This window comes from Neolamprologus brichardi, chromosome 7, assembly GCF_056152115.1.
Source record: "Neolamprologus brichardi isolate AB-2024 chromosome 7, ASM5615211v1, whole genome shotgun sequence".
In the NCBI taxonomy this organism is placed as follows: domain Eukaryota; kingdom Metazoa; phylum Chordata; class Actinopteri; order Cichliformes; family Cichlidae; genus Neolamprologus; species Neolamprologus brichardi.
In genome coordinates, this window is record NC_142110.1 from 23,871,627 (window position 1) to 23,897,891 (window position 26,265).

The 26,265-nt window shown below is 43.5% G+C and overlaps 1 protein-coding gene across 1 annotated transcript; it reads right to left on the minus strand.

The window, feature by feature from the left end:
• Window positions 1–514: 514 nt before the first annotated feature.
• LOC148102023 (uncharacterized) lies at window positions 515–11,128 on the minus strand. The gene is made up of 8 exons (XM_087844616.1): window positions 10,800–11,128; window positions 9,897–10,757; window positions 9,581–9,740; window positions 9,455–9,496; window positions 8,772–9,412; window positions 8,239–8,579; window positions 861–969; window positions 515–676 (listed from the first exon to the last, which is right to left on the minus strand). Exons 1-8 carry the CDS (start codon window positions 11,085–11,087, stop codon window positions 515–517), a joined length of 2,604 nt encoding a protein of 867 aa, XP_087700742.1. The 5' UTR covers window positions 11,088–11,128.
• Between the last annotated feature and the right edge of the window lie 15,137 nt (window positions 11,129–26,265).

Here is a 26,265-nt window from a genome sequence, read left to right on the forward strand (position 1 = left end):
CAGACCGCATATGAGGGAATTTCAGCGATGGGTTGCATCACTGAGACTGAATCGAAAGCGCCATACCTACCGCTATATCAGAGTGACAGCAGACTGCGCTGCAGCACTCCACTGTTGGAGAAATCCCACATTTCTCACTCAGGGGGTGTCACTGGGGGCTGTCACAGCCAGAAAGGTGGTGACCATGGACGCGAGTCTCACGGGCTGAGGTGCTACTCACGAGGGCAGAGCAGTGAGCGGCAGCTGGGACTCACAACAGAGGGGTGCTCACATAAATTGGCTAGAATTGCTAGCAGCATTTCTAGCACTGAGACACTTCCTTCCCCTGTTGAGAAACCACCATGTTCTGATCAGAACAGACAACACCACTGTTGTGGCATACATCAACAGACAGGGCGGGTTACGTTCCCGTCCTTTGCAAATGCTGGCTCGCAGACTGATCATGTGGAGCAGCATCAATCTGTTGTCACTGAGAGCTACTCACATTCCAGGAGCTCTGAACTTGGGAGCAGACTTAATGTCCAGGGGAAACCCGCAGTACGGGGACTGGACCCTGCACCCACATGTGGTGACCCAAATCTGGACCTGCTTTGGCCAGCCACAGGTCGATCTGTTTGCCTCGAGGAAGAACGCTCAGTGTCCACTGTATTTCTCCCTGAGGGACCAGGAAGCTCCGCTAGGGGTAGACGCATTAGCTCACAACTGGCCACATGCTATGCTTTATGCGTTCCCTCCCCTGGCCTTAATTTCTCCCACTCTCACCAGAGTGAGAGAGAGAGGGCTAACAATGATATTGATCGCCCCAAGGTGGATGAGGTCCCATTGGTTAGCGGAGATTGTGCCCCTCTTGTGGAGCGAACCTTGGCCTCTCCCTCTCCGACGAGACCTAGTCTCCCAAGCCAGGGGAGAGATTTTTCACCCTCACCCCGAGCGCCTTGCCCTGTGGGCTTGGCTCGTGAGAGGTTGAATCTGAGTACGGCAGGACTCCCCCAGGGTGTTATAGCCACTATTCAGAGTGCTAGAGCCCCCTCCACAAGATCATTGTATGAGAACAAGTGGAGGGTATTTGAGGAATGGTGTGGAAAGTCTCACACTCTCTCCTTTCAATGCTCTGTGACAACAATTCTCTCCTTTCTCCAAGAACTGTTAGATAAAGGAAAGGCCTTTTCCACAATTAAAGTATATCTAGCAGCCATTTCAGCCTGCCATGTGGGCTTCGTGGATGGCCCGGTGAGCCATCACCCGCTAGTCTGCCGTTTCATGAAAGGGGCACGACGGCTCCACCCGGTGTCTAAACCTCTCGTTCCCACGTGGGATTTATCCCTGGTGCTGGGGGCAGTTTCACAGCCACCATTTGAACCACTAAACCAGGTGGAAATAAAAATCCTGTCTTTGAAGACTGCATTGCTCCTGGCTCTCGCATCTGCGAAGCATGTCAGTGATATTCATGCGCTGTCAATACACAAAGAGTGCACCCGATTCACGCGGGATAACTCTAGAGTCACACTCAGGCCAAATCTGGCCTTTGTGCCCAAAAATCCTTATCTCCAATGCACCCCATTGGAGCTGGAAGCTTTTTGCCCTCCTCCTTTCTCCTCCCCTGAACAGGAGCGCCTACATGCTCTCTGTCCAGTTAGGGCTTTATGTACCTATATGGAGAGAACGAAGGCTTTCAGGAGGTCGGATCAGCTGTTTGTTTCCTAGGCTAAACCACATCTTGGCAAGCCTGTTAGCAAACAACGCATTTCCCACTGGATTGTTGAGGCGATCCAATTGGCTTATTCCAGCACGGGTCTGCCCCCCCCGGAGGGACTTCGTGCTCATTCTACCAGAGGGATGGCAACCTCTTGGGCCCTTTTTAGGGGTGTCTCTATAGAAGAGATATGTGCAGCTGCGAGCTGGGCTTCACCTTTGACCTTTGCAAGGTTTTACAGGTTGGATGTCACTGCACCGTCTCTAGCCCACACTGTGTTAAGTGTGGGTCCCCACGAGACCTCCTAAATTGGCAGTCAGTCGTTCAGGTGGGCTTATCTGGCAATACGGGAGTCTGCATATCCCCATAGTGAGACACTGAAACGAATGTTTGAAAGAGAACTTGAGGTTACTCTATTCCATAACCCCCGTTCTCTGATAACATGAGTGAGGTGTCTCACCAGATCACCCTCCTTGCACGAAGCGAGGAAGAGGTGAGCTTATCTTGAATGACGGGTGACGCTGCGTCACACCCTTTTATAGGGAGGAGGGTGGCCCCTCCCTGACGCAAGCGTCACGACTGCCAGCCAATACTGGCTGGAGTAATGATATAGAGGCTTCTGAGGACAACGCTGAGAGAGCGTTCCCCATAGTGAGACACCTCACTCATGTTATCAGAGAACGGGGGTTACGGAATAGAGTAACCTCAAGTTTTTCTGCTCTGCTCCCCCAAAGACTGTAAATAGTGGTGGCAGAAGGACCAGCATAATCGCTGAGAAACTTGGCAGGATCACCCACCCAGTCATTATTTCCACCCCTATCAGTAAGCCTACACCCAAACCTGTGCCAGCTCCCAGGACGAGGGCAGCTGTGACCCAGTCTACCTCCACACCCGCTCCTGTTTCTCGGGTGGGGGTGACTGGTGTCCAGCCACCTCCCGTGCCTGTCCCAGCGCCCAGGCTGAGGGCAGCCAGAACCCAGCCTGACCTCCCTGGAGGCTTGGAAGAGCTAACCGGTCCACCTGCTACTTCACCTCTTCATCCACCTCCTGATCCAGCTTTTCACACCCTCGCACTATCACTGGTTAGACTAGCTGAGGTGTCCCCTGCTCAGGCACCAGCCTTATTAGCCCAGGCTGCAGTTTTGTCCCCTTCAGTAACCCAGTCATTAGCTCAGCCATTAGCCTCGCCCACCTCTGTTCTTCCCTTAGCTTCCCCACTCCAGTCAGTTCCCTCACCTGCTGTTCAGCCTCCACTCCAGTCAGTTCCCTCACCTGCTGTTCAGCCTCCTCCTGTCCTCCAGTCCCCTGTAGTCCAGTCTCCTCCTGTCCTCCAGTCACCTGTAGTCCAGTCTCCTCCTGTCCTCCAGTCCCCTGTAGTCCAGTCTCCTCCTGCCTCCCGGTCGCCCGTCCTCCAGTCTGTTCAGTTCCCGGACCTGCAGCCACAGCACCCAGAGCCAGCTGTGAGCCCTCCTGCTCTCCAGCCAGGGGTTTCCGCGCCCGCTGGCCCGGCCACTCTCCAGCCAGGGGCTTCCGCGCCCGCTGGCCCTAAAGCTGTGGCTCCGTCACCCGGTCCAGCCTCAGACTCAGCCTCTGCTTCTGCTTCGCCTGGTCCTGCGGCTGCCACGCCGTCGCCCCAGCCACGTTCTAGACGTCGTCGCCGGCGTGGCCGCCCACCGGACCAGCTCAGTGGCCACCGTCTTCCTCGCGGCCGCCCACTGGGCCAGCCTCGTCTCGGCCGCCGGCCACGTGGCCGCCCACCTGAACTGTTTTTGTTTTGGACTCCGTCCTGGACCCCCTCCGCCCGCCCTGTTCTGGTTTTTCTTTCTTTTGGCCGTCGGGTGCCGGCCTTTGAAGGGGGGGGTACTGTCAGGGTTCCTGGGTCGTTGACCCAGTGCTTTCAGTTTTGTTCATGTTCAGTTTATTTTGCCACTTGTTCTCACTTCCTGCTTTTCCTTTGTCAGCTCGTCTTGTGTCATTAGCCAGATTATGTTCAGCTGTGTACTCACCGGTCTCTCATTATCATCCTCATCAGTCTGTGTATTTAAGTCTTCTGTTTCTACTGGTTCACTGTCGTGTCATTGATGTTATGTTGTCGTCTCCGCCTTCGTTCAGTCAGCCAGCCATTCAGTCCTTCAGTCCTTCAGTCAGTCGTCCAGCCAGCCAGCCAGCCATTTCCTTCCTCTGGTCTGTTTGTTCACTCCATCGATAATAAAACACCAACCTTCACCTACCTTCTTGTGAGTCCAGCGTTTGGGTCCTGCTTCTCATCCACTCGGCAACCCCTGACAACATTTAGACTGTTGCTGTTTAATTTTTTACATTGTGACCTTATGTCATGATAAGGTTCACCTGCTGGGGACCAGCTGGACAATACATTCAAAGACAGACTTCATTCATCATATACAAGAATCCTAGTTGGATTTTTGTTTTCACTCATATTTTAGAACCAAATATTGAAAACAACTCTGACAGACTGGATACCTGGTCAGGGTGTACATTACCTTTCACTCAAGCATCCCGGGACAGAGCCCTGCAAGAGTAATATTGATTACATATGTCTGAATTGCTAACCCTAACCCTAGCTCAACAGACCACAATGCCCTGGACTGTCACTATTATTACATGCTGTGAACATAAGCAGCTTTGATCACAGTTTGTTTCAAAAGAGAAGGAATATTAAAAAAGATCAACATTGTGATATTAATTCTTCCAAACTGACCAGAAACATGCTTGTCATACTCTCACAGCAAAGGATCAGACTCACTGTGCATGACGGCTCAGGCCAATGATGTCTGTTAGATTGTCAGTTGTTTAGTATACTTCTGTACAGTTATAGTCACAATCTCGATTTCAGTATAATTAATATACAGAAAACACTAAAAGTTGATTGTCTTTCAATATTCTAACATAATTAAAAAACTTTGACTTTGTAAGTACATATTGTTACAGTCCTAATGCCAGTATGATTCCTCATAACTCCTGCTTTGAAATACTGAACTTTAAAATTTACCTGATGAAAGATAATTTGCAGTGGCAGTCTGTCAGTATAATTCTGACTATAAGATCACTGTATTAATCTGAATCCTTCTGAAATGTGCTGTGAATGAATGCTGATGCAACTCACTGTGGGAAAGCTGTTAATAAAATGAATCTGTGACACATGCAACACATTCACAGAGGAAGAGGACACAAAGGGAGGACACGCAGAGGCTGTGTTAAAGTCAGAAATCCAAATCTTTAGTCAAAAACAGGCGGCGGTTACAAACAGGAAGACAAGTAGTCCATTAAACAGTCTACAGGGTCAAACATTCAGAGAATTCAAACAGCAGTAAAAAAAATAACTGGACACTGAAAAACTTAAAGCAATGTGTGACGCAATAAAAGGAAGCAGCGCAGTATATTCACTGAATTATCATCAATTACAAAAGAGAAAAGGAGAAAAACTATGATTTCTATGAAAATAAACCTAGATGGAAACATACAGAATGTAAACTGTGTGACTTTGGTGAACTTTGTTAGTAACAAATGAGGTAAAAAACACAAAACAGACAAAACACAGAAAGAGGTTCTCAGTATTCATTAATAATTAGAAAGCATCTAAACATTCTGGTCGTGGATTTTTACAGTCTTAGTTCAGCTCGCTGTCATCATTATAATCATCATGATCAATGGTGAGGTCCTGAGGTGGGTGGGGCTGTCTCTGATGATGTCACCATGAAGGAACGGCATCTGGCACGTGTTGGTGAAACATCCCAGTACACTGGTGTAGTTTCCTCTCCAGCTGTTGGACATTTGACACTTCAACATTAAGGGGAAGAAGAAGAAACAGTGTTAGGTCAGGTGACCACATGATTTCTAAAAAAACTGACAGGAAGTAACCAGGCTGTTAGAAATGGATATCATGTGTTTATAGTTACTGTAGTTAGGTACACTGAAATAATACACTGAAATATTACTGTTTCAGATAAGAAATCTAGCACATAAAAGTCAAGATGGGAGGGATCTCTACAAACTGACTTACCTCTGCGAGTGTGAGGCTGTTCCTCCAGCCTCAACAAAAATCTGACTCTCCAGTCACAGACAAACAAAAAACTCCAGCTGGGAGGTAGAAAACGCTGTCTGGGTCTTGCTGGATGTTCCTGGTCAGAGTCCACACATTAGCAGTGTGCTTCTTGGTCCCACTGACCCATGTGGACAGCGACTGTGGAGAACTGTTCTGGAAAACAGAAAAGGGAATTAAAATAACAAAAAGCCAAACAGGATTTCCATAAAGACTCTCTTAGAATCAGCAATCAGAAAATCATTGGTTCATATTACAATTAAATATGACCAGGCTCCTTAAATGTAAGCAGTTAAGATCTGATTTGATTGACATCCTTCACAGAGCACATCTGTCCAGGCTGACAGGTAAACATAGAATTAATCTCAGGTAACATGACTCATAGTAGAGATTCAGTAAGAAAGATTGCTAGCTCTAATATTATTACCACACCAACAGCTCAGATTTCTAGAAGTATTTAAACAAATGTCAGTCTATCCATTCATTTTCTTCTGAATATTCAATTCATGTTCACAGTGGGAGGGTGGGGGGTATCGTGGAATTTTGTAGATAAAGTCTGCAACACAGAAAGGGCTGTGATCAAGCTATTTATTACTGTGCGCAGGAGAGCCAACACATATCAAACATCACAGTTCAGTCATGTCAGCTCTGCCACAGAAGTTGTGCTCCTACTCCTTTATGCATTCCAAGGAAGAGGGAGGAAGTTACAAACTGATCCTACCATACTTCACGTGCCTCGCTATGAAACCTAACGGATCAATGGTTAAGCTGTTTTGTGCCCTTGGCCTTATCAGCACCTGTAAAGGGAGTTGTTTTCTCAAACTGCTGATGCTGAAGTAAGTTCATCTAGTTTTAGAAACTTTCACTGAACAGTCTATAACAGTGTCACAACTAAGCATATGCATAAGCACTTAAATACTTTAAATGAGAATAATAGAAATTTTCTATTACAGGAGCTAGAGCCTTTCCCAGTAGTCATAGGTAGAGCACACCTGGACAGGTTCCAGTCTGTCAGAGGACTAACAGAGAGACAGAAATCAGAGTAACAAATCTATTTAAAATTAATGTAAGCTTGCTGCAGCTGTATGTATGAACATGTGTTTCTGTGCTCACAGTCCACCTCTCAGGAACCTGGAGTTCATTTTTAGTCTACTTTAAACAGACCTCACAAAAGGCTGATGTGGCTGGTTCAGTAGTCTGATTTAAGTACGATACCTTTGGCCAGGGATTAATCTGGTACATCGCTTCACTGCAGTCTTACATATTATCCCCACACCTGAATAAAAAATATTGATATTTACAAATAACAGATTCAGCTGATGCAGCCTGACTCAATCTGATTCTAGATGCTCAGCACACAGAGACACAGAGGTACTGTTTAAAGTTTAGTGTTAACCTGAGTCACTGATCATTTACAGTATTACAGAGTCTGGCAGTCTTTGAATGATATCCACGTCACTGTAAGTTTCTAGCTGACTCTCAGGTGTGACAGGTGTGCCAGCAGGAAAGAGTAATAATAACCTGCATCCTGAGGTTTGTCATGCAGGATTAAAGGAGCCAGGCTTTGTTCACACAGCTAGGATTGTATTTTACACTGACCCTGGGTGAGTATAAGTATCAGACAGTTTAAACGAAGAACTGAAACTTGCACATATTTATTACAGATGCATTGAAGCTAATCGAGATATTTGCTGTCAATCTGTGGCTGCGATTAAACACTTTACTGAAAACTTTATTAACTAGTAACTTCATCAGTCATGACAGAAGCTAATATTTCTGTGCTAACATCGTTTAAACAGTAACAGCTTTACTACAATATAAGCTAACGTTTACACCGTAACTTTAAGCTAGCACCATAAAGACGGTAAAACACGTAATAATATCTACAAATGTCACGGCTGGCGGGGTGAGCCGTGTGGTGTGGAGGAAACGGAGGACCCAAAATGCAGACAGCCGATTTGATGATAAGAGTGAGGGTTTAATTTACAGTGTACAAATAACAGAACTGAGGGCAGGACAGAACATAAACCTAAACTGGGTGAACTAAATAACAACCGGATCATACAAATGGGGTGGGAGGCAGAGAGACACAGACGAGGAACGGACACCATGAAACACAGACGAGCCGACAACGAACACAGACCGACACCCACTATAAATACACACACCAGGTAATCAGGAAATGGCACACAGGAGGGGACACAGCTGGAACTAATGGACATAACGAGACACAACCCTACAAAGTAAAACAGGAAACACACAGACTGTTTTACATAACAACACGAGGACATGAACAGAGCACTGAGGGAGACGCAGGTAGGGAAGATAAACACAACCAAACACCAACAACCAATACAAGATCAGAAATAAACTAGAAAATGCTAATCATCAACTGAAAGCGCTGGGTCACCGACCCAGGACCATGACAGTACCCCCCCTCCAAGGGCTGGCTCCAGACAGCCCAAAACAAAAACAGACAACCAACCCAGGGCGGGCGGCGGGGGGTCCAGGACGGAGGGACCAACACCGAACAAAAACAAGCTCCAGCGAACCAAGCGAATTGTCCAAAACACAAACACACATGCTGGAGTCCAAGAACAGGGTCCCAAAACATAGTTCAGGAGGCCGGCCCGGAGGCTGACAACACAGGTCCAAAAGCCGACCGCGTGGAAGGCAGCGGCGGCGAAGTGGAAACAGTTCAGGAGGCCGACCGTGCACACGGCAGCGAAGTGGAAACAGTTCAGGAGGCCGACCGTGCACGCGGCAGTGGCGGCGACAGGGAAACAGTTCAGGAGGCCGACCGTGCGGACGGCAACGGCGGCGACAGGGAAACGGGTCAGGCGGCCGACCGTGCGGACGGCAACGGCGGCGACAGGGAAACGGGTCAGGCGGCCGACCGTGCGGACGGCAACGGCGGCGACAGGGAAACGGGTCAGGCGGCCGACCGTGCGGACGGCAACGGCGGCGACGACACAAGTCAGGCGGCCGACTGTGCGGACGGCAACGGCGGCGACGACACAAGTCCGGAGGCCGGCCGCGCGGAAGGTAGCGGCGGCCTGTGGGAGGTCGTCCATATCGACGATGACGCCCAACAAGCGGCCTGGCAGATGACCGCCGATGTTGAGGCAGCAGTTTGGGACCTGAAGGTGGCGTGGCCCCCGCAGCACCAGGCGAGGCGGATGCAGAGGCTGGACCAGGCGAGGCGGATGCAGAGGCTGGACCAGGCGAGGCGGATGCAGAGGCTGGACCAGGCGACGATGAAGCCGGAGCTGGACCAGGCGACGGCGTGGGTGAAGCCGGAGCTGGACCAGGCGACGGCGAGGGTGAAGCCGGAGCTGGACCAGGCGACGGCGAGGATGAAGACACGGAGGCTGCAGCCGGCGAGGATGAAGACACGGAGGCTGCAGCCGGCGAGGATGAAGACACGGAGGCTGCAGCCGGCGAGGATGAAGCCGCTGCTGCTGCCGGCGGTGTGGATGAAGCCGCTGCTGCTGCCGGCGGTGTGGATGAAGCCGCTGCTGCTGCCGGCGGTGTGGATGAAGCCGCTGCTGCTGCCGGCGGTGTGGATGAAGCCGCTGCTGCTGCCGGCGGTGTGGATGAAGCGGCAGCCGGCGAGGATGATGAGGCTGCAGCTGGCGGCTGGACGGGCTCCTCGGGCCCTCCAGCTGACGAGGCAGGAAGCTGGCTGGGTTCTCCTGAACCTCCAGCTGACGAGTCTTGGGGCTGGACGGGCTCCTCGGGCCCTCCAGCGGACGAGTCTTGGGGCTGGACGGGCTCCTCGGGCCCTCCAGCGGACGAGGCAGGAAGCTGGCTGGGTTCTCCTGAACCTCCAGCTGACGAGTCTTGGGGCTGGACGGGCTCCTCGGGCCCTCCAGCGAGAACAGTCTCAGGACCAGCGGGCACAGGGGCCCCTGGTAGGCACAGAACAGAACCAGCAGGCGCGGAGACCTCTGGCAGGCGCAGAACAGAACCAGCAGGCGCGGAGACCTCTGGCGAGCGCAGAACAGAACCAGCAGGCGCGGAGACCTCTGGCGAGCGCAGAACAGAACCAGCAGGCGCGGGGACCTCTGGCGGGTGCAGATCAAAACCAGCAGGCGCACGGGCCTCTGGCAGGAACGGATCAAAACCAGCAGGCGCACGGGCCTCTGGCAGGAACGGATCAAAACCAGCAGGCGCACGGGCCTCTGGCAGGAACGGATCAGAACCAGCAGGCACGGTGGCCTCTGGCAGGAACAAATCAGAACCAGCAGGCGCACGGGCCTCTGGCAGGAACGGATCAGAACCAGCAGGCGCACGGGCCTCTGGCAGGAACGGATCAGAACCAGCAGGCGCACGGGCCTCTGGCAAACACAAAGCTGACTGCAGCTGCACCGAGCATTGACTCAGCTCAAGCAGCGACAGCCGGGTGCAGTCCTCAGCTGGCTTCTTTACCTTCAGGGGTCCAGAGTCTGCTGGGGGCTGAAACCCAGCCTCTGGGGAGGCCCTGGAGTGCATCTCAGTCTCACAACTGGCCAGCTCTTGAGGAACGTTTGCAGGATTGTTTGGTGTGTCTCTCTGCAAAAAATACGTAATAGAAAAAGAGTCCAAAACGGGGGGCACAGACGCAGCCTCCCGTACAGAGGGAGTCGGTGAAGATGGCATAGATGACTGGGCTAGTGGGGATACCGGGGGCCGAGCTGAATGCTGCTGTGCAGCTGAACGAGCTTGCGGCTGTGCAGCTAAACGAGCTTGCGGCTGTGCAGCTAAACGAGCTTGGGACAGCTGAGCAGGAGAATGAACAGGCAACCAGCAGTTCTCCTTGTCATCTGCTGCACAAAACACAGCCCCTGAATAAACCGTCCCACAGTCCAAAACAGAAAAAGGGTCCTTCTCACTCACCACAGCCTGCAGTGCTATAGTCCTAATATCCAGCTGTGGGGTGACGCGCCGACGGCGCGATCGTCGCCTCCTCCCTGCGGACGGCTCCGGCGGGCCGGGCAAAACCTCCGGCGGGCCGGGCAAAACCTCCGGGGGGCCGGGCAAAACCTCCGGGGGGCCGGGCAAAACCTCCGGCGGGAGAAGCTGACGTGGCTGTTCCGGGGCGGCCGTAGTCCGCTGCTGCTGGACAAAGTCTGTGGATTCCCGAGCTTGCACCACCTCCCGGGCTTTACGCAGGTTGCGAATTAAGTCCGAAAGTCCCTCGAACTGGCAGAGGTAGGAATTCCCTTCCAGGATTGCCTCGATGGCTTTTAACCCCACCACTTTCGCACTTGCGTTGGTGGTGTGGGTTACCCAGTCCATCAGGCGTTGGATGCGTGCGAGGTCGCTCTCCCCAGACAAAGCTGCTGGATCCATCTTGTGGTCGGCTCGTACTGTCACGGCTGGCGGGGTGAGCCGTGTGGTGTGGAGGAAACGGAGGACCCAAAATGCAGACAGCCGATATGATGATGAGAGTGAGGGTTTAATTTACAGTGTACAAATAACAGAACTGAGGGCAGGACAGAACATAAACCTAAACTGGGTGAGCTAAATAACAACCGGATCATACAAATGGGGTGGGAGGCAGAGAGACACAGACGAGGAACGGACACCATGAAACACAGACAAGCCGACAACGAACACAGACCGACACCCACTATAAATACACACACCAGGTAATCAGGAAATGGCACACAGGAGGGGACACAGCTGGAACTAATGGACATAACGAGACACAGCCCTACAAAGTAAAACAGGAAACACACAGACTGTTTTACATAACAACACGAGGACATGAACAGAGCACTGAGGGAGACGCAGGTAGGGAAGATAAACACAACCAAACACCAACAACCAATACAAGATCAGAAATAAACTAGAAAATGCTAATCATCAACTGAAAGCGCTGGGTCACCGACCCAGGACCATGACAACAAATGCATCTTAAAGCTGTTATATTAGCACTCGGTGTATTACTAACATAACCACAGTAACATTATTGACACTCGCTGACTTTTAATAGTCATTCTATAAATGCTGTCCGGTTAAATGGTCTTACCTGTAAACACTGCTATATCCACCGGATTCCAGCCAGAGTGGATTCTGGAGTATTCCCACGCTCCTGTTAGTGATCCTCCATCTGGATGGATGATAACAACCTTCTGAACAATCTAGCAGGATATGGCCCATATCTATGGGACTGATTTCGGCTAATAACGCCCATTGTATGGACTGATAACGCTAGCTGTGCCATTACCCAGCATACACCACTCCCTCCATAAATGCAATAAACGATACAAAAGTAATAGCCTATAATTAATTTATCTGCTGTATCTGCTGTTTCTCAGGTAGTTGTTTACATTATATAATATACTGTGTTCAGTACACGTCACTACAATGTGATTTCGGAAATGTATAAATATACGAACAACAGGCTCTTCCGCGGAAATCTCTTGTCGTCAATAAACAACGATTATGGAGCAGCATAGTATTCAATAGGAAGACCCTGCACGTCAATTCTCGACGCGAGGGGGGTACCCTGCGCGTCGATAAGTGAAGCAGAGGGAGCCTGACCATGTGTCACACACTTGACGAGTTGGGAGTGAGAACGTGTTGGAATTTCAAAGGAAGGACAACAGAAAATATCTGTACAAAGGAAAGCTGGTTAAAACGACAAAGGAGAAGATAATGAAGTAGGATGTATAAACTTTGTAAAATGGGGAAGTATAGAGTCTTTGGAAAAGGAACACATAATATACAATAACTAACATAAAATACATAGAATAACCACTAACTAAATACTAACATACAACAACTAACAGTAATAGCTAACACCAAGTTAGCTGTCAAATATTAGGCTAAGAAAGCATTTGATCCAAAATCTTAGTATCATGAAAATGAAACTGGATCTTATTGCTTTGCTGTGAAAGAATTGAGTCAGTCCATGTGTATTTTTTATAAGACAGACCAGGGGCGATTTTAGCCGATTTTTCAAAATGAATCAAAGCACCCCCAAAGATTTCTTACTTTTTTTTTTTTTTTTACAATATTTTTTGTGTGTGTGTGTCACACTACTAAAAATATGAAAAGCATACAGAACTTGGTTGAGACGTAACATTTTAACAACAAAAGTATAGATAACCACCCTCTCCCAAAATGGTTTGTTCCAGCTCGTCTTTCCCCTACTCTGGCTCTAGCACCCTTTCTGCCAGCGCAATGGTGGCTGAGACGCAGCGGAGCGGAGGTGTAAGTGCCTGGCTTAAAACAGGACATATTAGCCGCATTTAACCCTAAGTTACTCTTTATATAGTTAGGTAGGAGTCAGGCCATGTTTCTTTTTAGCTGAAAAACATTACACCCAGTTAACCTGCAGTGTTGAAAACGTGTTTTCCTACGATGTTTGCTAACCTACAATCGGTCCTGCTCTGTAGTAAAATCAGTGACATTTGACCGCCCTGTTGCTCCCATTGAAATGTATACAGCCTATTTAAAATCTAAAACTTATAATTGTCCGTAGCCTACTGTTGTTACCACTGTCCTGTTTGAAATGGATACTAACTAGCTAACTGACTGAATGCCCATTAACCTTATAACTCCTTTTGTGTGTGTTTGTGTGTGTTTGTGTACAGAGAGACAGCCAGGTTCATAATGGATATAAGGAAGTTTTTTCAAAAAAAGGAGCCACATTCAGGTAAAAGTGTAAAATCAAATGATCCGTTAATCAAGAATAATGTTGGATCAGTTTTTCAATATTTATATCTTTTATTAGATGTTCATGTGGTTTGGTTATTTGCCTTTTGGTTGAAAGTACACTGAAAGAGGACTTTTTGTTAGTGACGTTAATAGAATTTTTTTCATATTAATTTAATTTTTTCATCTAATTGAATACAATTTATTTGTGTATGATTGTCAGTCCAAAGAGGGAGAGCGGAAAGAGGGGAACGTGAGGAGAAAGTACAAGGTCAGGAAGAACCAGGTAAGAAAACAGACAGGGAACAGTGACAGCCAAACCAGAAACTGTTAAACTGACAAAGAGAAAAAAATCTGATTTTACTCACACAATCTGGAAGTTGTGTTCTCCCTGTATTAAACAGTGAATGAGGCTGATAACACATTGTTATGTATTTCCTGACATTTGCATCACATCCACACAGCCTGTGCACTAGCTTTTCTTTGTAGAGCAGCATAAATCATGCTACTCACATGAATGTAATGCTCTCCATATTTCTGAAAGATGCACCACATTTGCGCACTATCAGAAAGTGCCAAACAGCCCTGGTGGAGTGAGGAGCTGTAAAGAGAAGCAGAGTGCTCTGTTTCTAAAAATGTTTTAAGCTAGCTTGTTTCAAAGATTCTGTACAGCAGCTTTAAATGTTTTCCAAAAGCACACATACACTTCTCCAAAAGTTGATTCTGTTCATCTGGACGTAGCGTTTTGTGGGAGAAACGTTTAGTCACTCATCAAAGTGACTTCTTCAGTCTCAGCTGACTGCAGGTTTCATCTTATAAACTGTACATTTGCATAATGACTGAAACCAGCCCACTGAAGGAACAATGGGCTGGGAGGTCCGTTCCTTAATCTTAATCACACATACACTTATCAGTGTTTCTCAAACTTTTTACAGTGTGTACCACCTGATAAAAATGTCAAGCTCTCCTAAGTACCACTATGAAAGCATGAAACTCATAAATCTTACAACACAAAATTTGTATTATTAAATTAGTAAAATTAGTATCTGCAGTAAAGATTTTTTCATACATTGTATACATTCTACCAGAGGCAAAGTTGCCTCCATTTTTATATTTTTTTATTAATATTTTATAATAATTTATTTGTAATACTTTATTCTGTTTTGGGAGTATTTTTTATGTATCTGTATTATATTATACATACACATTAAAAGTTAGGTACCATGTGAATCACTGTACGTTTTTTTCTCATCTCATCCAGCTCCTGACATCATCTTTATTTTGTGTATGTATGCATATATGTCTTGTTTTTGTCTATTATCCACACATAAAAATGATTATGCAGTGTTGAACTTAATCGATTCATTGAATTAGGCAATGTTAGAAATGTACCCCCTTAAAAGGCTTTAATCTCATGTCTGACCACAAGATGGCAGTACAACCTAAGTCAGTCTTTCTTTTTGTTTCTTCTTTTTTCAGTTGTTTTTATGGATTACTTGGAAGATAGCTATTATTTTACATAAATCATAGACGTCTACAGCATATTTCCGACCCCAGCCAAGCATCCAAACATTTTATAGCAAACACCTTGGGTAAATAGTTAGGATTTCATAAACAAACTGTAATTGTGAATCTGACTGAACACTCATTTTTGAGTTTTAGAGCACATAACTACAACACATCTGTGCTACTGACTTTTTACAGGTACTTAGAGTAAATCGGTTTACTTTGTGTCCTGTTATTGCTCGCTCTGTTGCTTTTTTTCATTAGTTTTTTCTTCTTAGGTGGACACATTTTAACATGCCCTCCTTGTATCTGTGTTTTTAACAAACAAACTCAATACTGACGCAAACAAGCACATGAGCCATTGGGAACAATCAATTTATCCAATTTAACCCTAACGCTGACATAAACACATAGACATCACATGCACTCCCTGACTCCTATTCTGACCTCTGTTGCCACTGGTCAACAAAAAAGGCCTCAGGCCACAGTGAGTTCAACTGACCCAGTTTACAACGATGTTTTAAGGCATTTAGCAAAGATTATCTTATGCTTATTGACCTCATGAAATTAGCATTTTAAAGTGAACTTCAGTTCCTCTACTGTTGACACAACATTTTTTAACAAGCAGAACAAGAAAAGCTGTATAAGAATGACACATCAATGATATCGATGTAGGGTCTGTGCCTTACAATGTAAAGCTTTCACGGGCTTCTCATTTTCCTTCTTCTTGATGTTTCTGTCCCTTGGTATTGCTAAAACTATGACTACGGCACTAAGTCTGTCTTCCTCTCTTTTTCCACCACTACTATATCCTATTAAATATAAATGAGTGACTTCATTACTCTTGTGGCTGTTATGAATTTGAACATTAAGAACCAAAGGTTATTTTTCTTATACCAGAGGTTTTTTGGTTTTTTTTTTAAAAAAAAAAAAAGAATTTCTGCAACTCCTCAGGTTGCAGAAATTCTTTTTTCCAAAAACATCTTCTTCCAAGAAGCAGTTTTTGAGAAAAGAGGCACTGTTCACTCTGTAGCTGAGGCCTCCAAAGTCTTAGTATTAGTTAATTCGTGCTCTCTGATATAAAAAAAAGTACAGTACACCCTGCATTTCTCATCACAACACATGTAGAGCTCTCCTTACATCCCCTCCTCCTTTCTCAAATTTGATCTTCCTCTTCTCTTGTCTGCACCAAAGCAGTATTGCACAATCATTACAATTAAATTGCTAAATTCCCTAGGATATAAACTATAGCATTTTAAGTGTGTTCCACTTTTCAATTCTAAACTCTTCTTATCTTCTATTCTTGCGTCTGTTGTTTTTATAATAACACTAAAATTCTTCCTTTCTGGTGCAAGTCACTTCCTTGTCTCACTGATGCAGTGCTAGCTGTTGCTATCCCTCCTTTGTCCTTATTTCTGAATGAGCATGTTTCCCCCAATGACGACATGCTTTTCCCTCCCACTTAGGCTCTCTGGGGTTTGCTCTCCCTTCCCCCTCTTTTATCCAGCTGCTGTTTTACTGAATGAGCACTGAAATCATCATCATCGTCATAAACCACTGCTGTTGCTATGATATACAGCTACCAGAAACATCCGGTTGTCTCCAGACAATCGCATGTGCACATACACACAAAACTCCGACATGCATGCGCACATCATCCCTACATTACAGGATTATAGCATTTAATCTGCACAGCAATAGCCCCCAGATGCTGCTGTAATGCTGAACTGGAGAATGAGTGAAAGAGATGGAGGAGAAACGAAAGAAAAAGAAAGCATGAGACAGAAAAAAAGGAGAAATGCCAAGACTCAGTCAGCGATATCATAAAGAAAGACACAGCTATAGTAAGAGATCAAGAGATGCGAACGATGCAAAGACAGCAAGGAGAGACAAGATTAAGAATGGCTGCTTTTTCATTCATAATTTCCTCTTCATTCAGATTGCCTGTTAGCCCCGTGGACAGCCGTGATCACTTGATTATATAAGCAGCGGAAGAAGGGATGAAGAGGCAGAACTGGTAGAAGGGAGGGGCAACAGGAGGTTAAGTCAGGTAAAGGAGGATGGAGATGGTAGAACAAAAATAATCCGATCCTTTCACTACTGGCACATTTACCCTAATGTGCCAATCAGGATGCAGTTCATTTATTGTGATGATGTCTACAGTAATTCAGTGGCATAGTACATGCAGCACAGAAGCTGTTGTCTATATTGTTTGACTGTAGGAGAAATCTGTGTCCATTGTTATATTATGTTAATCTGAAAAAAAAAATAGTATTTCAAATAAACGTTTCAAAGCTCAGGCTGTAAGATTTAGCTACATGGGTGTATCACAGTAAGGTACCTCTTTCAGATAAAAGGAAACATGCACTTAAGAGGAGTAAAACTGAGAAGATTGAAGAAAAAAATGGTACAAACTGCTTCAAAAATTAAGCAAGATTCAGTGTACATTTTTGTCCAGATGTCTACATTTGTAAGTTAAGTTTAGTTTGCTGACAAAGGACAACAAAGGGCAGAAGCAGGAAAATATTATGCCAGTATGGAAGCCTGCAGAGCCATTCTTGAAAGTGTCGACAAGTGCTGTAGTAATGAAAATAAATTTGATTTTTCACTGTATGCATAAACTGTGAAAAACCCAAAGCTGTCTGTCTATATTCCATTAATCTAAAAAATGGGTATCCATTTATTGGATTATTATGGATGTACTTTAGTAATATTCCATAAACATTATTGTGGAACAAATCTGTAACTTCAAAGTGTTATTTATTGACTTTATTGGCTTCATAAATATAGTAGCAGGTCATTATTCTCTGAGTCTCTGGTGCTGTGCTGCCATGTTTGTAGCCAGGGTATTCAGGTCTGCAACAATTCTATAGCCAGTAAATCTTAAAGACTGCTCATTTAAATGTTCCACATTTCCAAATTAAAAGAGCAATCATGACTTGATCAGTGTGTTACATATTTTGCTTACTTATACACACAATACAAACATGATCTTACATCAGTGATGAATCATTCCTAAAAGCTTTTCATAACTATTATTTTGACTGATAAAAGTGATATGGTAGCTCACGGAAAAGTGTTTCAAACGCTGACTCCCATAGCTTTATGGATTATGAACTTGACTAATAGTAAGGTAAGCAAGTAATATTATATTAATGAATTTTCTTTTTCATTCAGATATAATTACACATCCGTTTGCACATAATGTGAGAAAACAGTACCGTGTTTGGGAACCTATTATCCCAGTGTTTTGTTTTTTTTGTTTGTTTGTTTTTTAGCAGTGGTGGTGGAGATACAATTTCTCCCAGTCCCATGCGTGTTCAAAATGTAATCTAACCTGGTCTTTTGCTATTGTTTCATTTGAGAGATATGTAAAAGAAAATATCCAAAGATTTGAAAATATCTTCCATGTTTTGACATCATCAGCACATCAGTTTTAAATGGACAAATGGACAAAGACATCCTAAAAGACAGGCATGGCACTCACACAATCTTGAACTGAAATCTACGGGTGAAACCGGAAGATATTAAATATCAATTAAAGTCTCATACACTTTGGCATTACAGCTTTTCTGTCCAGAGCTCCAGGTGAAGATTATTTTGAAAGCGTTATATGTTAGCTAAATGAAGGGTTAAACATTTTTTGCCTGACTTAACTGGTCGATCTATACATGTCTGAGGACCACTGGAATTAAAATTATATGTAGATTAAAATAATCAAAAAATACCTGCCAATTTTGTACAAGTGGCCAGATGCATTGTCAAAAAGGCTGCAGGGTGGCAAGAATTGCTTATAGAAGGGATTTATTGTGTATTTTGTTTTGTTGGCCTTGAACTGTGGAATTGTCTATGCACTAGTATGCCCAAAACTTATTCAGTGAACCATTTTTTTTCCTTTAGGCTTTCTTAAGTCATTTTGGAGATGCAACACATTCTTTTTTAGTGATGATTTGTTTGCTGTGAAGGGCTGCTGTGCTTCGTTTCACAGCACATGTTTGAATTAAGATGACTTGTTTTTTGGTTGACCCAAATAGGGTTTTTTTTTTCTCACTCCTAATAACAAATACACAGCGGCCAGTATCTTATTGCATGTCACCTCCTGTAACCTCACTGGAAAGAGATATGAAACAGAAGAAGAGTTTAAGGGTGGGGGAACGAAGGGAGAATGAAAGAGAGTGAACCAAGGGATGAATCATACTGCGATGACTAACATCTTGCATAACCTAGTCTAAGAATCCTTATTGCTTTACAGCAAGCGCCCACAAAAAAAAGCTTTTGTAAGCCACCCACTGTGCCCTCCTCAAAATCTACTCCTGTATAAATACTAATAGCATTTATTACCTCATAATACCTGTGTATGTGTATCTTATTATAAGAAGGCTATCACTGTTTAAATGTCATTGTGTTCAGTCAGACATTTATCAGATGAATGACTGAAAAACACAGATGAAAAGTATCTTGTGTGGATGCAATAAAGGCTGTAGCCCAAATGGCACTGAGGTTTGGATTCAGTTAGATGGGGAGGACTTGCACTTTCACTGGGCCTTATCAAAGATATTGGTATTTTTGGACTCTGTCATAGTTCATTTACATAGTTCATTTGATACATTTTAAATGTATCAAATATTACTTAACTTTCAGGTTGGATACAAGTTTCATTCATGCTTCTCAAATATACACATATATATAAAAGAAACAATATGGTCGTGCCCAAATTCATGGGCTGCATCCTCCTGAGGCCGGATTTGTAGGCCGATTACGTCACAGCGACGCGTCGAAGGCCAAATTCGTAGACTCCTCCAAATGCAGCCGACAAATGTGTCCTCCTTTTCCTCGAATTTGAAGGATGGGTCGGGTGTGTCCTTCATGGCCCACCATATCCCAGAATTCCTAGCACCGCTACTAAGTTTTTAATATTACTCTTATTACTCTTTCTGGGTCACAAAATAAACTTTTAACATATTTTCAGGCGAGAATGTAGCTGTATAACCTTCAAATATCTGCTCGGTTTATCAAGATATCACATATTTGCAAAAGTGCTCCGACGTTTTCGGAGACGTCTGTTATCCACCAGCTTGATAGCGAGCCGGGAGCTCGAGGGTCACTAGAGCCGTCGAGAACGGCAAACTCCCAGCACATCATTTTCAGATCACCGCGGACTTTCGCTACTCAGGTTAAACGTAATATATAAGTCACTTAGATAACCTAAAAATTGTTTGGCTTTTTCAGTGTTTTATTTGTTCGTGAGTAAATCGGTTTGGCTGAGATTAAAGTTATTAGATTAGATAAAATAAAACTTTATTAATCCCCCGGGTGGTTTTCACACAGCTGAATAAACGTCAAACAGAAAACTGATTAAACAGAAGTGTGAGATGGTCGAGAATTTACACCAGTGTCCTGTTATATTTTAGATAGCAAGGAGCAGACAGTCATTATTTTTGAACATATAGACATACATAGACATATACCTATCCATACACTAGTGGTCAAAAGTTTTAGAACACCCCAGTTTTTCCAGTTATTTATTGCAATTCAAGTCATTCAAGTCCAATGAATAGCTTGAAAAGGTACAAAGGTAAGTGCCAGAACTGCCAGAGGTTAAAAAAGGTAAGGTTACACATAACTGAAAAATAATGTATGTTTAAGAATTATACAAAAAGGCCTTTTTCAGGGAACATAAAATGGGCAGTGGGCAAGTTACTTTGAAAAAGTCCTTTTGCCGGACCCTGCCTTTGTCATAACTGCTGTTCAGAATTTTTATGGCTGTGGTTAGAATTTCCAAGTTGCCAAGTAGCAAAAGATTTTAGTGGTCTCAAAATATCATTTCTATTTTTTGCAGATAATGTGGTTCTATTGCCCTCATCAGGTGGTAGCCTCTGACTGGACCATTGCATCATCACAACAGGGCAAGTCAAAGTCCAGATCTCAACGCAATTTAAACTCTGTCCAAAAAAAAGAGAGCTGTACATAAATGAATGCCTGAAAACGTCAATTGAACTGAAGCAACAATGTAAAGAAGAGGGTGCCAGAATTGCACCACAATGATGTGAGTGAAAGATAATTACCTGAAGTTATTGCTGTTAAAGGTGATTCAGCAAACTACTGAATCATAGAGGCTACTTTGTTTTTCACACAATCAACTGCGTTTTGGATTAGTTTTTGTTTAATAAACAATGATACTGTGTAATTTTATGGCATATGTTACTGCTGTGTTTAAAGAACAGGGTGTCCTCTCTTTTTGTGAATTGTATCCAATAGCATACACAGATACAAGTTTATGTAAGGTTGTGTTATGACTAAATTTCTTTGCTGGTTTCCCCTAATTTAAGACGATAGCCTACTTTTGATTGTGACTACACCCCCACCCCCAAACCATCACTACTCACCCCCCCAGTCACCTCTCAAACACACACATCCCTTTTACGTCCTTCTGCAGAGCCTTCCGAACTTCCCTCATGGATTTTGTTGTTCCATCCAACTAAAAATAAATACCCGATGGGAGAGGATGAATCAGACCACCCCACAACCACCAGCAAACTCTTCCCCCTCCTTTTCTCTTTTTCCCTTCGTCACTTGTACATTATGATGCATTGTGGATAGTGTTTTGATTCAGGATTTTTATTCTTCCACCCATACATTCTACACTGTCCCCTCCCTCCTCATTGTTCCCAACATTACTTTTACTCACTGTTCACTCATATTATTTATTTATTTATGTTTAATATCCCTTTAAAATTTGGACTTCTGTATTGTCAAGATTGCTTAGAATGCAATTCTAAATATTCTTGCATTTTTGGTCAAAACATGAAACACTCGATAGTAACAACATGAAAATCCTTAACCCTATATAAATAAAGCTGTTAATCATAATAATATGTGCAAAAAATATGAAAAAGTGAAAAAAGCTGTAAAAAAAAAACAAGAGCATAAATGCAGAAAGCAAAGCAATATTTTTATTTATTCATTTATTCATGCTTAGCCACCAGAGTCCTACTTAATCATGCCAAAACATAAATGATGAATCAAATTATAGCACTATATCTTAGTAGCTTTAATGCTGACTACCTGGTAAAACTGGGAAACAGGTGTGGATATACACATGGTGAAATTGCTGGCTGTGACAGATTCTGTTTACTTGCATCGAGAAGCTGAGCTGTGTGCAGAATGTTCTTTAGCCTTAATGTGCCACTGGAACAGGCAGGAGGATTTCCTGTAAATCTAAAATAAGGATTTGGAATTTCCCTGTTTTGCTACTTAATAAGAGATAAAGGCTACTGTCAAATGCTTCATTAATATGCATGCTTGCTGTGGTAATATATAGGGTATGTTAATGTTGGATTTGCACCCAGAACAAATGTTCTGGGTGCCACTGCTGTGCTCCTAAAGCAACCTTCTTAAGTTCCCTTTCCTTTTTGGATGTAGCAATGTTGTGCTTAAATTCTGCTTCTCCAGATTTTATGGCCACAGCTGAGAAACTCCAGAACCAGTTCAGTAACAAGAGTTTAGATACGTGTTGTTTTAAAGTTGTATAAACTCTTGAGGATGTAAGGAGAAAGGCGTTCAATTAAGTTGTCCAAAACTGGCCTTTTCATGCACCTCTACCAAGGTGGTTGAAGGGCAGAGTTTCTAAGAGGCAAATGAAATGAAAGTAAATTTTCCAGACAACTACTTCCTTTGTATTCACATAGACTCAACTAGACATTGCAGTGACTTGAGCAGAGCTAAAAAGATAAAGACCATTTAATGTCATATGTCATCATGACTGATTTGTATATTTGCATTTTTCATCTCTTTTGGGTAATGGCAACAAACATTCAGGGCTTCCGTTTAGCAGTTCAGTATTTCATTGCCTGGGAAGTGAATGTGTTGGGCATTATTGTCTAAATTTGGTTTTATTTATTTAATTTTTTGGTATCTGCTCACATTATTTCAATCTGAATTTATGCTTACTGTGTATTAAAGTTTGCTTCCCATCAGACAAACAAAAAACAGCCTCTAAATTTTGCTGGAATATTGCTGACCACAGTAATACACACATGTAAGTGGCAGTACTTGCAGCTAAACCAACTCCCAAATTTCATGACCTCTCACTAGAAATCACATGTATTCATGAAGTAACGGGTGGGTGGTGTTTCTGTTTCCAAAAGCTTCACTAAAAGAGGTGCGACACTGACAAGGGAAACTAATAATAACATATCGCAGCTCCAGTGACATCTCACACTTTTCCAGAGCTGTTAAAGAAGAAAGAAAATGAGAATGCAAGTATAATTAAGCCCTTTCTCATATGCATACACACATGTAAGCTGTAGACTCAAAATGTTGGACTGATATCTGTCGTATTTTACCCTCCAGAATTTTCACAGGCTTCCTGTTTATACATATTTCTCTATTTGTATGTTACTGTTTTCCATATGTGCCCATAAATTTATAACTCTAATAAAACCAAGACAAGACTATGATGTAGACCGGGAACATGTGAAACTAATCTGAGTGTCTTATCACAAGTAAGTGGGATTCAGCAGTTTTTGATTGCTGAGTCTAAATCTCATCTACTCCTTCTGAGTAATAAATTAGAAAATGCTTTCATGTGATGTGATGGATGACTGAACGTTTTCAGCAACTCTGTTTCCCACCAAACAGCGTGCTCTCGAAGACGCATACATTTGGAAACGGTGCTTTTGCGTCGCAGTGTGGACAGCAAAGACGCAGACTTGCTAAAACGATGACGCGTGTTAGTCATATGATGCAGTCATGTGACCAATTAAACTAAGATAGCGGAGGGCATTATACAGCAGTTGTTTTGTTTGCTCTCAATTTTGACAGCCCCAAGGGCGTAGATTTGGTTTTGGCATTGGTGGGGACGGATGATTCAACCACCAAACCCTGCCCTGTTTCTTTTTTTTCTTTTTCGTCTTTGCTTCTTGATTAAAAAAAAGGAGAAATATACTTGCCTACATATGCTATTCTACCTGTTTTTAAACCATTTAAAATTACAATTCATAGTTTTATATGTGAATTATATAATGTTAAGTTACTATTAAACAAATGACTAAGTATTTTATACTTTAGTTTACTTCAACCATATTCCATATAAATCAGGTATCATACAAACATAAAAATAGCTTCAAATACAGTCATGACAATAAAAGAATATGACTTTAAGGACTTAACAACATTACTTCAGTTATACTACATCAACATCTCTGATACATTAGCACTAAGGGATCACTGAATGACCTGGTGGTTTTTGTCCATAAAACTACTCATCTAAGATTACCACGAAGTAAAAGATCTCTCAGCAAAATTATGCAACATTTTAGGCACACTATTGCCCCGATCAAGTCAGTGAGCTGGGATGTTTTACTCTAAACATGGACTACTGTTACAGCAACAGACATGGACTACTGGTGTCCCACACAACAACTCAATGTCCACTATGTGAAGGAGCTAAACACATGCCTTCTCCTCTCATTAACTGAGATAAACTGCTGGCATATTTGTTTTACATCTATACTGTCCAGTCTCTCCTGGTGGACATGGCAACACGTCATTCATGGTTACATACAATTTTATACTGATGTGGGCCAAAGCCTAAAACGATGTGCCGGGAGTTTGCTGTTCTCCCCGGTTCAAATATTTGAAGTTTGCACAGCTACATTCTCGCTTGAAAATTTGTTAAAAGTTTATTTTGCAACCCAGAAAGAGTAATAAGAGGGGCACTGAAATTCGGGATTGTCCGAGAAAAAACGGGAGGGTTGGCATGTATTACCTTGCATAGCCTGTAACGTTATTATGATGGACAGGTTTTATGAGTGAACTTGACTTTAAGTCACTTACATGTTTCTTTGAAAAATACTTTCTTATATGCAGGTTCTTTTTGCTGCCATCCTCCTCTCCTCCTTGCAGGTCCTCGCAGCGCAGGATTGCCGCTGCTAAAACTGTTAGGGTCCCTGGGTCGTCGACCCAGTGTTTTGTGTTTTTGGTTCTTTGATTTTGTTATTTCATTATATTCTAGCTTTGCTTCATGGGTTTTAGGATTATTCTTAATTTAGGTTCTCTGGGTGGGGTTTGGTTAGAGTTTTAGTGTTCTGGTTTTCTGTCTGTGTTCCATAGTTGCTGTCTCCCCTGTCTGCTGTATCCCCACGTCCAGTCAGTGTCTGTGTCTGCCCTGGTCCCACGTCTCTGTTCCCTTTGTTATAGTGCCTGCCTGTGAGTCTGTGTTATGTTTCCTGTTTTACTTTGAAAGTACATGTCTGATGTTAATGTGTCTGGTTTTGCTTCCCCTTGTCTCGTTAGGCCTGATTTGCCCCAGCTGTGTTTCCCTCCTGTTACCCATTCTCTGATTGCTCCCTCTGTGTATTTAAGCCCTGTGTTTCTTTGTGTCTGTGTCGTGATCTACTCTCATTTATGCTGTGTGTTCTGTCTGCCTGTTCATGTAAGTTTATTTGGATTTTTGCCATCCAGCGATAAAAGCTGAGTTTTGAGTTACTTTCCGCCTCCGAGTGTCTGCACATTGGGTCCTTCTACTTCCACTCCTGCCTGCACACAGCCCTAACCTGACAAAAACTAAACAGAGCTCCCTGAAAGGCACAGCCAATCACATTGGCCATATTTGTCACATGATATAGGACTCCAGTAGAGAACGTAATTTAACTCTTTCTGCACCGCTGGGTGAATGAGACGTTGACAGATCGCTTTTTTTTTTTTTTTTTTTTTTTTTTTTTTTTTTTTTTAAAATTTCTATCGGTTTTGTTTTTCTTTACTCGAAGAGATCAAATTATTGGTGGGGACAAATCAATAATCGCTGGATATTGGTGGGGACATGTCCCTTCCATCCATGCCAAATCTACGCCCTTGGACAGCCCTATTAAAGATTAATATCAGTCTGTACATGCTCTAGATAGCTTTTCTTCAAATTCTTTAATTCTCACTCGCTTTTGCAACTTTGTACTTCTGTGTTACTCACAGCAACAACTGCACCTCATTGTTTGTCCATTTTAAAAAACTCGGTGCTTTTCCTCAACATTTTGCCGCAACATTTCAAAGAGCCGGAAAGTAAATAAGTGGCAGACTTTTTTTTTTTTTTTTTCTCCAAACTTTATTTGAAATTATAAAGTGAACAGTCAGTCATTCCAGTTCAGTTTGTACAGTAGACATACAGGGCAAATAAGAGTAACAATAAACAGTACCATGAAATAAGAGGGGTAAATAAATAAAGGAAAGAAAGAAAAAAGAGTGATGTGACAGACTTCATAACAACTTTGTACTTGAAAGCTGTATCTGTGACAACTCATTTGTTAAAAATTTCTGAATGAATTTCAATCAATGATACACCTTTTTTATTTGAAGTTAATTTAAG